At 54.4% G+C, this 12777-nt stretch overlaps 2 protein-coding genes across 2 annotated transcripts; one reads left to right on the forward strand and one right to left on the reverse strand.

The window, feature by feature from the left end:
- The first annotated feature begins 1688 nt into the window (after window positions 1-1688).
- On the forward strand, window positions 1689-10358 carry LOC117702272 (DDB1- and CUL4-associated factor 15-like). Its single transcript, XM_076706416.1, is given in 15 exon segments — window positions 1689-1845; window positions 3418-3515; window positions 3597-3732; window positions 4235-4341; window positions 4434-4573; window positions 4652-4822; window positions 8575-9012; window positions 9100-9191; window positions 9274-9402; window positions 9481-9566; window positions 9898-9910; window positions 9912-9978; window positions 9981-9998; window positions 10001-10012; window positions 10241-10358. Coding segments are annotated over 15 exon segments (1695 nt in total). The 5' UTR covers window positions 1689-1713; the 3' UTR covers window positions 10297-10358.
- A 1405-nt stretch (window positions 10359-11763) lies between these two features.
- LOC117702273 (MHC class II regulatory factor RFX1-like) lies at window positions 11764-12712 on the reverse strand (the record flags this gene model as incomplete). The annotated part of the gene is made up of 4 exons (XM_034493506.2): window positions 11764-11959; window positions 12081-12126; window positions 12204-12356; window positions 12444-12712. Coding segments are annotated over 4 exons (638 nt in total), but the record flags the coding sequence as incomplete, so codon positions are not given.
- Window positions 12713-12777: the final 65 nt, after the last annotated feature.

A 12777-nucleotide genomic window follows, 5' to 3' on the forward strand; every position in this document is an offset into this window, starting at 1 on the left:
ATCCTTGGGTGGATCTTGCTTCTTAGCAGAAATCACAAACTCTAGGCTCAGTGAAAGACTCAGGAGGTGGTGGCTTTCTCTGAGTTTGAGGCCAGCCTGGTCTACATAGCAAGCTCCAGGTCAGCCAAGGCTATACAGTGAGGCCCTGTCTAAGAAACCAAAACCAAAACCAAAACCAAAACCAACCAACCAACCAAACAGCTAAACAAAAAACTCACCCCAAAATTAAGGTGGAAAATGGTAGAGCATTGAGCATTGTTGACCTTCGGTCTTTTCATACACTCTCATGGACAAAGCTCATCTGCACTCTGTGAACACACACACACACACACACACACACACACACACACACACACACACACTGGCCCCACTAGGCTATGGCTGGGCTGAGCCTGGGTCTGCACATGCAGGGTTATATTGGCTCTTCACCTTGGAAGGCTGCTAGTGAACACTCTGGTCTTTGCATAAAGATGAAATCACCTAGTGCCAGTATTTCAGCACATGTCCCCACCACCAATCCACACACCCCTGAGGTTAGTAGCAGTTTTGAACCTCTCCAGAAACCTTTGTCTTTGCTGGAGTATTCCTCCTCCTCCCCTTCACAAGGCCGTTTTCCAGCCAACTGCCTTTCCACCCATACCTGGAATTCAAGGACAGGTCCTCATTTCCTTGTTTATGTCCTGTCCTATTAGCTGGGTTCTCAATAAACCCAATGGAGCATGCTGCTTCTCCTGTGACTGTAGAAAGAGCAGCCTCAGTACACAAATGCCATGTCTTCAGGAGCGCTCATGCCTGTTCCACGTGTAAAATAAAGGACCATTGCAGAGATTGAGTGAATGCAGGCAAAACTGGTGCGTGAAGCTGAGATGCCCAGTAATATTCATTACCATCATTAATTAGTATAATAGACTTAACAGGCCTTCCACAAGGAGGTGCTAACTCAGAACCACTCCTGACCGTTTTTTTTTTTAAAACAGCATGATATTTGATCAGTGCTATTATCATTGTCATCGTCGTCTGGAAGATGTTTTATTTTGTTGTTTGTTTTTGTTTTTTTCTGACACAAGAAAGAGTCTCACTGTATAACCCTGGCTGTCCTAGAACTCACTCTGTAGACCAAGCTGGCTTCAAACTCAAGAGATCCACTTGCCTCTGTCTCGAGTGCTGGAAAGGCGTGAACCACCACGCCTGGCCTGGAAGATGTTTTAAAACGAGCCATTTTTTTTTTTTCCCCACCGCCTTTTCCTGGTCTCCTCCCTAGCTGCCCAGGGATGCTCCTCAAGCCTCGGCCCTCCCAGCCTGAGCCAGAGCCAGGGCTGAAGATTCTGGCCCTTGTGGACCACAGGTTCCCATCGCCCCGCCCACAGGCGGCTGGACGGCCAGTGGTCTCCACGGAAACCCACTCAGGGGCGTGTCCATGTTAAGCCTGACAGAAATCTTCGCCTATTCAGTTGAAGTTTTTTGGCCGAGGAGCGCCAGAGTGATTTCTGAGTGGATTATCTTTAATGAAGGGCGGGAATAAGGCGAGAGCTGTTACCATCTTTACCAATTAAAAGCCGAGATAGCTTTGATGGACAAGCGTAGCGGGAAGAGACCAGGAATGCCGGTTGTCACCCAACCGGCCGGCCGCAGTGAGGAGAAAAGGCCAATCAGAAAGTGGCAGGGGCGGGGCTAGGGGACCGGTTGCTCCGGAAGTGGAGGGAGGGGGTGAAAATGGCGCCCAGCTCGAAATCGGAGCGGAACAGCGGGGCCGGGAGCGCCGGCGGCGGCCCTGGGGGGACCGGGGGGAAGCGGGCGGTGGGGCGGCGGCGGGAACACGTTCTCAAGCAGCTGGAGCGAGTCAAGGTGAGGCCTGGAGCCTGAGGCGAGCGCGCCCGGTTGTGAGGAGGAGGGGAGGCGGCCGAGGGAGGGCGGCGCGGCGAGGTGGGGGGCGGGGCCGGGAGGGGGCTGGGCGGGCCGGGCAGTGGGGATGGGGATGGGTTTGGCGGTGTTGAGGCTGGTGCTGAGGCGCGGGCTGGGCTGGCGAAGGTTGGTGCCTTGTGTGGTGTGGAGCCAGCTAGGCGGGTCACCTGCAGGGGGCCTTGGATGAAAGCTGCTGGGCGAGATCATTAAGAAGGGGCTTGGGTGGAGGAGGCCGGGGAGAATCAGAGAGGAAGAACGGCGATGGAGGCGGATGGGCGCGTTACCGTAGAGGCTGTCCGAGGAATCTGGAGGAAGGGGAGACCTTGGTTTAGACCGATTTTTCAAAGCGCTGCCCCTTTTTGGAGCTTCCCCCCCTGAAGAGGAGCTGCTACCGGCACTGGGCATCCTCTGATGTTCCCTGTCTGTCCCAGCCTCGACCATCTCTGTCTCTAGTTCGTGAACCTAGGTCTGTCTCAGTCATTGAATAGAGGAATGTTTCCAGAGAGAGCCAGGTCTTCTCAAAGTAGACGTCCCTTAGTCAGGGCTCTGTCTCCATTGTCAGAGAACACCTGGAGGGACAGGAATGTGGATAATGTCAGGTGGGCAGCAGTGGAGCAGGATTGTCAATGTGCACGGGAAGTTGGGACCTAGGTGAGGGCAAAACCTGCCTTTTAACTGGTGCTCCCGAGGCACGGCTGTGGCTCTGCCCTTAGCCTAGACACTCCCTGGGCAAGGGTTATATCCTCTCAGGAAGGCTTGTCTGACAGAGCCATTCCCTTCATGGGTTGAGATGAACTGGGGGCAAGGTGCCAGCTCTTCCCACTAAATGGCTATCTCTTGAAGGCGGGCCAAAATAGCTCCCTAGTGGTCAGCTTTATGCCTGTTTTTCCTCAGATCCTTCCTTGGTGATGTTTTAGGGTGTGACAGTTGGTTGGCAGGTAGCAGTTAATTAAGAAAGGGATTTTCTTAATAATGGATTGGAGCATTGGGAATCCTGGGAGCTTTAGGCTCTGGGGCCAGTGATGTGGCTCCAGAGGTACAGGCACTTCCTACCAAACCTAATAACATGTGTGATTCCCAGGACCCACGTAGTGAGAGGGCATGCAGACTCCTGTAAATTGCCCTCACCTCTACTGTGGGTTGTAGTCTGCATACTAACTACATTGTAAAAAGAGAAATGGGTCCCCTGGTGGGCTCATTGGGAGCAGGCACATAAATACTTGGTCCCCACGTCCTAGTCCTGTCTCATGGGTCAGCTTTTAGGAAGGAGTCAGTTGTCCTAGTGAGGGGATCCTTCCAGAGGGAGATGTAGGGCCTATAGACTGGGAGGACTCTGGATCCAAACAGGGCTATGGCTGGGATGTAACATGGTTTCCTTGGTGGGGCAGGGACAGGGGTGCTTTTGTAAGGTTACTTGGCTTCAGTGTCTCCATCTGCCCCAGCAGTGGGCCTCTGCCCCTGGTAAGGAGGCTGGAAGGCCACTTGGCTAAAGAGCCTTGGCTGTCTCTTCCCCAGATCAGTGGGCAGCTCTCACCTCGTCTTTTCCGGAAGCTGCCCCCTAGGGTCTGCGTGTCCCTCAAGAACATCGTAGATGAGGATTTTCTCTATGCAGGGTGAGGCTGAGGCCAGGCTGGGTGGCGGCAGGTGGGGCTGTGAGCTGGTCCTCATCTGACCCCTGCCTTTCTGCCCCACAGCCATATCTTCCTGGGATTTTCCAAGTGTGGCCGCTATGTCCTCTCCTACACCAGCAGCAGTGGGGATGACGACTTCTCCTTCTACATTTATCACCTCTACTGGTGGGAGTTCAACGTTCACAGCAAGCTCAAGCTGGTAGGACCAGGCCTTCTCTGTCAGCAGGCCTGCACTGGGCTGACCCTTCAGACAGCAGGGACTCAGCCTGTGTCCTGTGTAAAATGGCAGTGATGTACCAGTGGGGTGACCCATGTAGAGTTACTGATTTGTTGGGTCAAACTGGTGATTTCGTTTGGCTTAGGTGTCATATATAGCCCATTTGACACCGTTGCCCTGGGCCAGGATGCAGCCAGGTTTCTTAGATTCGCACAGGTTGTCACAGTGGCTTTAGCATTTATCCTTGACCCCTGCCTCGTGATGGGACTACTTCAGTTTTTGTTCTTATGAACTCTGTTACCCAGAGGGAGCAGGGAGGTAATATATCCAGTCAGGTGCCCTCCAGCTTGCAGGGCTCTCTTTGGCTCAGGCCTACCTGGGCCACTTGCAGTGGAGCTCTTTTCTAGGTTGGTTCTTGGTTCTAGCCCTTCCTTGCTCTGGTCCGGCCCTACTTAGCTTCCCGCTGACCGAGCATGCCGCTTAGGTCCGGCAGGTGCGGCTCTTCCAGGATGAGGAGATCTACAGTGACCTGTACCTGACTGTGTGTGAGTGGCCTAGCGACGCTTCCAAGGTCATCGTGTTTGGTTTCAAGTGAGACTGGGGGCAGGTAGGGTGGCTGTGGGCAGGCGGGGTGGGCTTGTAACCCCTCCACGGGCCTGAGGCTGAGGGTGTGCTACCCCTAGCACCCGCTCAGCCAACGGGATGCTCATGAACATGATGATGATGAGCGATGAGAACCATCGTGACATCTACATCAGCACAGTGGCTGTGCCACCTCGGGGCCGCTGTGCTGCCTGCCAGGACGCCAGTCGTGCTCACCCAGGTGAGCCACTTGGGGCCTTAGAGGGCGACGTGGTCTACTGCTAGGACATGAAGTGAGCTATAGTGTGTCTTGCTGCAGGGGACCCAAGCGCACAGTGCCTGCGGCACGGCTTCATGCTGCACACCAAATACCAGGTGGTGTACCCCTTCCCCACCTTCCAGCCTGCCTTCCAACTCAAGAAGGACCAGGTGGTGCTGCTCAACACCAGCTACTCTCTGGTGGCCTGTGCTGTCTCCGTCCACGTGGCAGGTAGGCCCATTTCTATTCAGAACTCAGACCAGGCAGCCTGGCTGAGGGGTCAGATCTCTCACGGTTAGCTGGGAGGAGGGAAGGCTGGGCTGGCATGTTCAGTGAGTGCCTTATAGCTACGTGACATCAAGCTAGGAGCTGTTTTAGCAGTAGTGGGGCTGAGGGTCGTACCCTGGGCAGGAAGAGTGCCGGGGCTGCTCTGCACAGTGACCTGCTGAGCACAGGTAGGACTGTTTCTGCCCAGCATGTCAAGAAAGAGGACGATGCGCCGGGCGGTGGTGGCGCACGCCTTTAATCGCAGCACTTGGGAGGCAGAGGCAGGCGGATTTCTGAGTTCGAGGCCAGCCTGGTCTACAGAGTGAGTTCCAGGACAGCCAGGGCTACACAGAGAAACCCTGTCTCGAAAAACCACAAAAAAAAAAAAAAAAAAAAAAAAAAAAAAGAGGACGATGCAATGAAGTACAGTTAATAGGTTCGCGGTCAGGGGCATGTCTTAGGCAGGGCATCTTTGTGTAAAAATGAGAGACCATGTCCATACAGCGTTGATGGAGTGACAGTGGGCAGTGCTGGGATCCCTTTATTGATGGTGTGAACAATGGGCAGTGCCGGGATCCCTCTATTGATGGTGTGAATAGTGGGCAGTGCCGGGATCCCTCTATTGATGGAGTGAACAGTGGGTGGTGCCGGGATCCCTCTATTGATGGAGTGACAGTGGGCAGTGCTGGGATCCCTCTATTGATAGTGTGAACAGTGGGTGGTGCCAGGATCCCTCAATTGATGGAGTGAACAGTGGGCAGTGCCAGGATCCCTCAATTGATGGAGTGAACAGTGGGTGGTGCCGGGATCCCTCTATTGATGGTGTGAATAGTGGCCGGTGCCGGGATCCTTCTATTGATGGAGTGACAGTGGGCAGTGCCAGGATCCGTCTATTGATGGAGTGACAGTGGGCAGTGCCAGGATCTATTGATGGTGTGAACAGTGGTCAGTGCCGGGATCCCTCTATTGATGGAGTGACAGTGGGCAGTGCCAGGATCCCTCAATTGATGGAGTGAACAGTGGGTGGTGCCGGGATCCCTCTATTGATGGTGTGAATAGTGGCCGGTGCCGGGATCCCTCTATTGATGGAGTGACAGTGGGCAGTGCTAGGATTCCCTCTGTTGATGGAGTGACAGTGGGCAGTGCCAGGATCCCTCAATTGATGGAGTGAACAGTGGGCAGTGCCAGGATCTCTCTATTGATGGAGTGACAGTGGGCAGTGCCGGGATCCTTCTATTGATGGTGTGAATAGTGGGCGGTGCCGGGATCCTTCTATTGATGGAGTGACAGTGGGCAGTGCCGGGATCCTTCTATTGATGGAGTGACAGTGGGCGGTGCTGGGATCCCTCTATTGATGGAGTGAATAGTGGGTGGTATCGGGATCCCTCTATTGATGGAGTGACGTGGGCAGTGCTAGGATCCCTCTATTGATGGTGTGAATAGTGGGTGGTGTCAGGATCCCTCTATTGATGGTGTGAACAGTGGGTGGTGCTGGGATCCCTCTATTGATGGTGTGAATAGTGGGCAGTGCCGGGATCCTTCTATTGATGGAGTGACAGTGGGCAGTGCCAGGATCCGTCTATTGATGGAGTGACAGTGGGCGGTGCCAGGATCTGTCTTGATGGTGTGAACAGTGGGCAGTGCCAGGATCTATTGATGGTGTGAACAGTGGGCAGTGCCAGGATCTATTGATGGTGTGAACAGTGGGCAGTGCTGGGATCCCTCTATTGATGGAGTGACAGTGGGCAGTGCTGGGATCCCTCTATTGATGGTGTGAACAGTGGGTGGTGCCGGGATCCCTCTATTGGTGGAGTGAACAGTGGGCAGTGCCAGGATCCCTCTATTGATGGTATGAACAGTGGGCGGTGATGGGATCCCTCTATTGATGGAGTGACAGTGGTCAGTGCCAGGATCCTTCTATTGATGGAGTGACAGTGGGTGGTGCCAGGATCCCTCCATAGTCAGTGTCACCCTTCCAACACTAGAGCACAGTTAGTACATACTTGGCTGTTACGTATCCTTTGTGTCAGGGAATACTAGCAACAAATCTCATGGTATCTCCTTTGTTAGATGATGTCTGTGAAGCCCTACCTAGCCTAGAACTCACAGGCCTCTGCCTCTTTTTTTTTTTTTTTCCAAATGGGGAGGAGGTTTATTCAGATCGGGCAAAGGTGGGGAGAAGAAGGTGGAAGGATAAGAGGGAAGAGAAATAGAGGCCAGCCATGACCACGTGGAGAGAGAGGAGGGGGGAGGGGACAGAGAGGCAAGAGGGTAAGAGAGAGGGTAAGAGAGAGGCCTCTGCCTCTTGAGTGCTAGAGTTAAAGGTGTATATCAACCATACCTGACTTTCATGGTGTATTTTTGTTTTAATTTTTAAATTACGTTTTATTTTATATTACTTTTTTGTATGTTTTGTATGTTTATCAGTTCATGCATGTATTCATGTGCATGTACCAGGGAAGTCTGGATAACTTTCAGAAGTTCATTCTATCATGCAGATTCCAGGAATTTTGAACTCAGGCCTAAACATCTAGTGGCAAGCACTTTTTCCTGCTAAGCCATTTCTGTGTCTTGATAGAGTGACACGTGAGGACGTAGGGTCATGCCAGTGTCTGTCAGGAAGAGAGTGAGTCTGAGCCTGTAGCTCTGCCCTGCTGGCCCCCTCCTCCAGAAGCCTGGAGTCTACAGCTGCGAGGTCAGGTCCATAGCAGATTGTCAGGTGCCTCTGCTGCTCTTCCCTGAGGTAGAAGAGGACTGTCCGGTGGAACAGCAGAGAAAGGCCATGACATACATGTTACACTGGACACAGACAGAAAAGAGCTATAGCTGTATACTACTTTGGGCATATAATGTTTTGATTTGGGGAGTGCTCAAGACTAGTCCCATTAAAGTGGCTGCCCTGGGGCAGGAGAAGGAAGAGGCAGGGCCAAGTTCATGTGACCAAGCTGACCATTAAGGACGGGAACTTCATCCTCAGACTCAGCTTTGAGTTTTCCCCAGCCCTCCCTGGACACCTGTGTCACTATGGAAGAGGATAGCTAAGCTTTATTAAGGCTGTGCCACCTGCTGACCATGAACCTTGCACACGGGGCCCGAGCAAGGACTGAGGAGTCTTGGCCTGGGGACCTATATTGGCTTTGTCCCTAGCCTGGTGTCCAGCTTGTCACAGAAGTTTATGCTAAGCAGGTTTCAACTTAACCTCTCTCCTGAGTGTCCCACCGTGGGCCCTTGGACAAAAACCTCTTCTGAGGGGGGTAGTGCTCCTTATAGAGAGGGGTGTGGCACTCCTTGGTGGCTTGTTAGGTTCCTCTGCTAAATCCTACTTCCTCCAGTAAATGTGGCCTGTCTGCTTGTGCTGGTCTGGTCCAGTTATGAGAACTCAGCTCTTACCTGTTCTCGCTGCAGACAGGGGCTCCAAGGGCAAAGCTTGTGCATCTCATTGGCTGTCCTTTCTGAGGAGCATGATAAATGTCCAAACTGAGCTTTGAGCACTAGCCTGGGTTCTGCTCCCAGCATACTTCTAATCTTGAATGAATGCATGTCTGTATAGGTCTGATCTTTGTGTTCAGACTATATGTGTTTTCTAAACTTACATCCTTCTAAGGGCTTCAGCCTGACTTGAGCACAGAAATGGCTCCTGGGGGGTCCCTTTAGGTGGCTTTCTGATCCAGGCTTTGAACTGTGGTGACATAGCCCACTTTCGTGCTTTTTTGCAGGTGACAGCAGTTTCTGCCAAATCCTGTATGACCACACAGCTTTGCCCCCAGCCCCACCCAGCTCTCCAGGACCTTGGAGCCCTGAGACAGTTCCCTCTTTCTCCGGCCTTGGTGTTGAGGTGGTCCCAGCCCTGCCTTCTGGAGCCCCTGAGCCCTCACCAGCCATTGCCAAGGCCAAGGAGTTTGTGGCTGACATCTTTCGCAGGGCCAAAGAGGCCAAGGGTAGTAGTACCTTGGAGGAAGCTCGGCTGCCCTCTGACTTGGGGCCCTCAAACAGCCGCTGCCGCCCACCTTTAGAGCCGCAAGTCCCAAGTAGGGACACGGTCCCCGGGGAAAGCCCTCCTGCTGCAGAGACCACGGTTCCCGAGCCTGGCTACGTCAATTACACCAAGCTGCACTATGTGTTACAGTCTGGGGAAGGGACAGAGCCTGAGGATGGTGAGGGGCCTTCCTGGGACAGGATCTGGGATGGGGCAGTCCCAAGAGGACCGCTGGCCTGCTCCTACCTTCTGCCTGCCTCCCCAGAGTTTGAGGATGACAAGATCTCCCTGCCCTTTGTGGTGACTGATCTCCGTGGCCGCAACTTACGGCCCATGCGAGAGCGGACAGACATGCAGGTGGGTAGCCTGTTGCAAGCGTAGGTGACCAGGATCTCAGGTGGGTTGGTGCTACCCCTAGCTTTCTGTCATCTATCCCCAGGGCCAGTACCTGACAGTGGAGCAGCTTACCCTGGACTTTGAGTATGTCATCAATGAGGTCATCCGCCATGATGCCACCTGGGGTCACCAGTTCTGCTCTTTCAGTGACTATGATATAGTCATCTTGGAGGTGAGGGTGGGCACAGCAGGAGGCAGGAGTGTTCCCACTCTAGGATCTCTGTCTGTAACCATCACTTCTTGCTCCCAGGTCTGCCCAGAAACTAATCAGGTCCTGATCAACATTGGTTTGCTGCTCTTGGCCTTCCCAGCGCCCACTGAAGAGGGCCAGCTTCGGTGAGTGGCAGGGCCTTTGGCCAACCCTTATGTGGGGCACACAGACCCGCTGTGCAGGATGTACAGGGTGGACAGACAGAACCTGGAGAGCCTGTGCAAGAGACTCACCAGCCCACCCTGTTGTCTTCCACCATCACAGACCCAAGACCTATCACACCAGTCTCAAGGTGGCCTGGGACCTCAACACGGGCATCTTTGAGACCAGTCAGCGTGGGCGATCTAACTGAGGTCAAAGGGACAGACCAGGTGAGGCGAGGCAGGACTGTGAGTTGCCAGGGAACCCTGGTGGTTGGCAGGAAAGTCCCTCTTCACTCACTCACCTGGTCCCCAGTGGCAGTGTCTGGAAGCTCCTACCGAAAGAGTTGTGTGGACATGGTCATGAAATGGCTGGTGCCCGAGAGCAGTGGCCGCTATGGAACAGAATGACCAATGAGCACTGCACAAAGGTAGGAAGTGCCCTAGCGGGCAGGACACCCGATCTTACCCCTGGATCCCTGGCATGCTGGATGTAAGGAGTGTCCTGGGATGTGATTGGCATCCAGCTATGGCTGGAGAAGCGGGTGGGAATCATTGGTGAACTGTCTCTGGAACCTTTGGGTCTTGTTAGGCCATTGAGTTAGCTACCGTATTGGACAAGTGGATCATGGCTCTGCGTGCCGTATCCTTCTCTGCAGGGTGCTCACTGAAGGTTCTGGCAGACAGTGAGCGCTACACGTGGATCGTGCTGTGAGGGCTGGACTGCTCTGGACCCTGACTCCAACTACCTCCATGGCCCACAGAGGACCACCTTCCTGGGCTGGCCTAAGAGGGCCACAACCGGCACTAGTGTTAGGTTGCGGGATGGGACTGGTGCAGCAGCCTCTGGGTGGCCCGAGAGTCTGGATGTGTCTTTATTTATGCCTATTTAAGTTGGGAAAGGGCAGAGAGAGGAGTCCCTTAGGCCTGGCCTGCCCCAGCAAAGCCCAGTCCTGTTTCCTGTGCTCTGGCCCTTCTCCTTGGCTGCAAGTGTAGCCCTTTAGGGAGGCCAGTGGTTCTAGCCTCTCTCACTGAGGGTGGGAACCCCGTGGCCACCTCGCCTTGTTCTTCATGTACTAAATGCTTTATTTCTGACCTGGCTGGTGTCCCTTTCTATCCTCAGCACACCACTCCACACACACTCCCATCTAACCCTGCTCTCGGCATCAGTAGACAAAGATCACAGCAGTATTTATTGTTTTAAGAAAGACTACAAAAAGGTAGAAAACAGCACACTAAACTACCACGCGCGTGGATACTTTGACCACTGGGAAGGGAGGCCCATGGGGAGTGTGCAGGACCACCCCAAAAGCTGTAGCACGCGGGGCACACAAAATAGTGACTTCTATACAATAGGCCAGATTTTCTTTTCTCCATAAACATCTATCACAGATTGAAGACACTGAGAAAACGGGAACGGATAAGGCCATGATGGTTGGAAAAAAACCCAACAAGTTACTGACTCCGCTCAAGCGGCACTCACTAATCACAATAGTTACGGGGGTCGGGGGGCACTGCACGGAGGAGAAGCATCTCTGGGAGCAGGTTTCGGTCACAAGCTGATGGGGTGGAAGGCGCAGGGCGAGGCCTTGGGTCTGGAGCACCTGGCCCTGCAGCCAGCCGGATGCTCCTCTTTGGAAGCTGGAGGCCGGGGCCCTTCACGATATGCCCCTCTCTGGGCTGCGGGCCAGGAGAACCCAGCTCTGGAGAAGGTGCAACACCCACAGCTTTAATTGCACTTATACAAGAAAGGGGAGCAGTGGGGTACTGCTGCTGACAGTAGGGGTCCCAAGGTGCTACCCACCTGCGCCTGCCCAGACAGGCTGTGCAGAGCCAGCCAGAGAGCAGAATAAGTTAACAGTTCCGCAGGGGAGGAGCTGGCCTGCTGCCCTCTGGGTTGGTAATGGGGGTGGGGAGGGGGGGACAGGGCTGTGAGCTGGGCGAGGGGAAAAGGGACACCTAGGCAGGTTCCTTAAGGCACGTCTTTTGTGTCAGGGTTTGCAGCTTCGGGTCTGCCCAGCCCCGCCCGTGATTGTACCAGCCTCATATGAGGGGAGATTCTCCTAGCCTTCCCTGTCAGGGGACCCTCTCCAGCTCTGGCATGTGCTGGAAGGGTGACAGTGAAGCCACAAAAACAGGACTGGACCCTGGCTTGGAGGGGCAGCAGTGGCAGTTGGGCGAGTGGAGGGGTGCAGGGGAGTCTCAGGCTTAACTGGAGGGCAGGGCCTGCACAAAGAGGCCTCGAGTGTCAGTCCGCGCCAGTTTCGCCGGTGGCTCCAGAGTTTCTGGGCCTAGTGCGGGAGATTCACTGCCAGCTGCCAGCGAGATGTCCTGTGGCAGCTCATCCTCACTCTCCTCTTCCTCCTCTTCTTCCTCATCTGGGGCACAACCACCAGACCCAGCTCAGCGACAGACTGAAATTTCCAGGGACACTTGGCCTCCCCCATCATCTGCCCCCACCCTGGAACCCAGATCCGAGGTGGGGACATGCATTGCTACCTTTGTCAGGGTCCAAGGGATTCAGTGAGGTGGCCAGGTTTGCAAACTGGAAGAAGAGAAAGGAAAAAGTCAGGGTTCGACTCCCTGGCAACTGCCCATGCCCTAGTACCTTGCCATGCACACCTCTCCCATGACTGCGATTGGAGTCTCGCCCTTGGCCTGGGCCACTCTGTGCTCGATCAGGTAGTACATGTACTCGTCATAGAGCAGCCGGATGAGGTGGAAGGAGCCGAAGCTGGCAGCACTGCGCAGGTCAGGTCCCGGATTACCATGGAGCTGGGGGCAGTGACCAAGAGACTGTCAAGACGTCGGGGCTATTCACCCTACTCTGCAGCTGGCAGGCTTTCCCTAGCCTCTACCCACCACTTCTTGCAGGCGCACCTTTGAAGGAAGGTCTTCTCTATCACACACTGGAATGCCCCTGGTCTCATCCCTCCCAGCCACACCCCGGGCTTCACAGGCGCGCACCTGTAGAAGGACCACTTGAGGAGGAAGAGCTTGGCCTGCTTTGGGGAAGCCGGAACTGCCCTGGTAGGGCTTGAGCACCTGGCTCACGACGCCATCCAGCCAGGCTGCCCATTGTTCCAGTGAGTTCTGCTGCTGCAGCGTCACCTTGAAGTCCTGCTCCAACGCTGCACCACACGGTCCTCGCAGCGACACACCCTGAGGCCTGCTCCTGGGCCAGCAGGCAGCCGCT

This window comes from Arvicanthis niloticus, unplaced genomic scaffold (assembly GCF_011762505.2).
Source record: "Arvicanthis niloticus isolate mArvNil1 unplaced genomic scaffold, mArvNil1.pat.X pat_scaffold_636_arrow_ctg1, whole genome shotgun sequence".
NCBI classification, from domain to species: Eukaryota; Metazoa; Chordata; class Mammalia; order Rodentia; family Muridae; genus Arvicanthis; species Arvicanthis niloticus.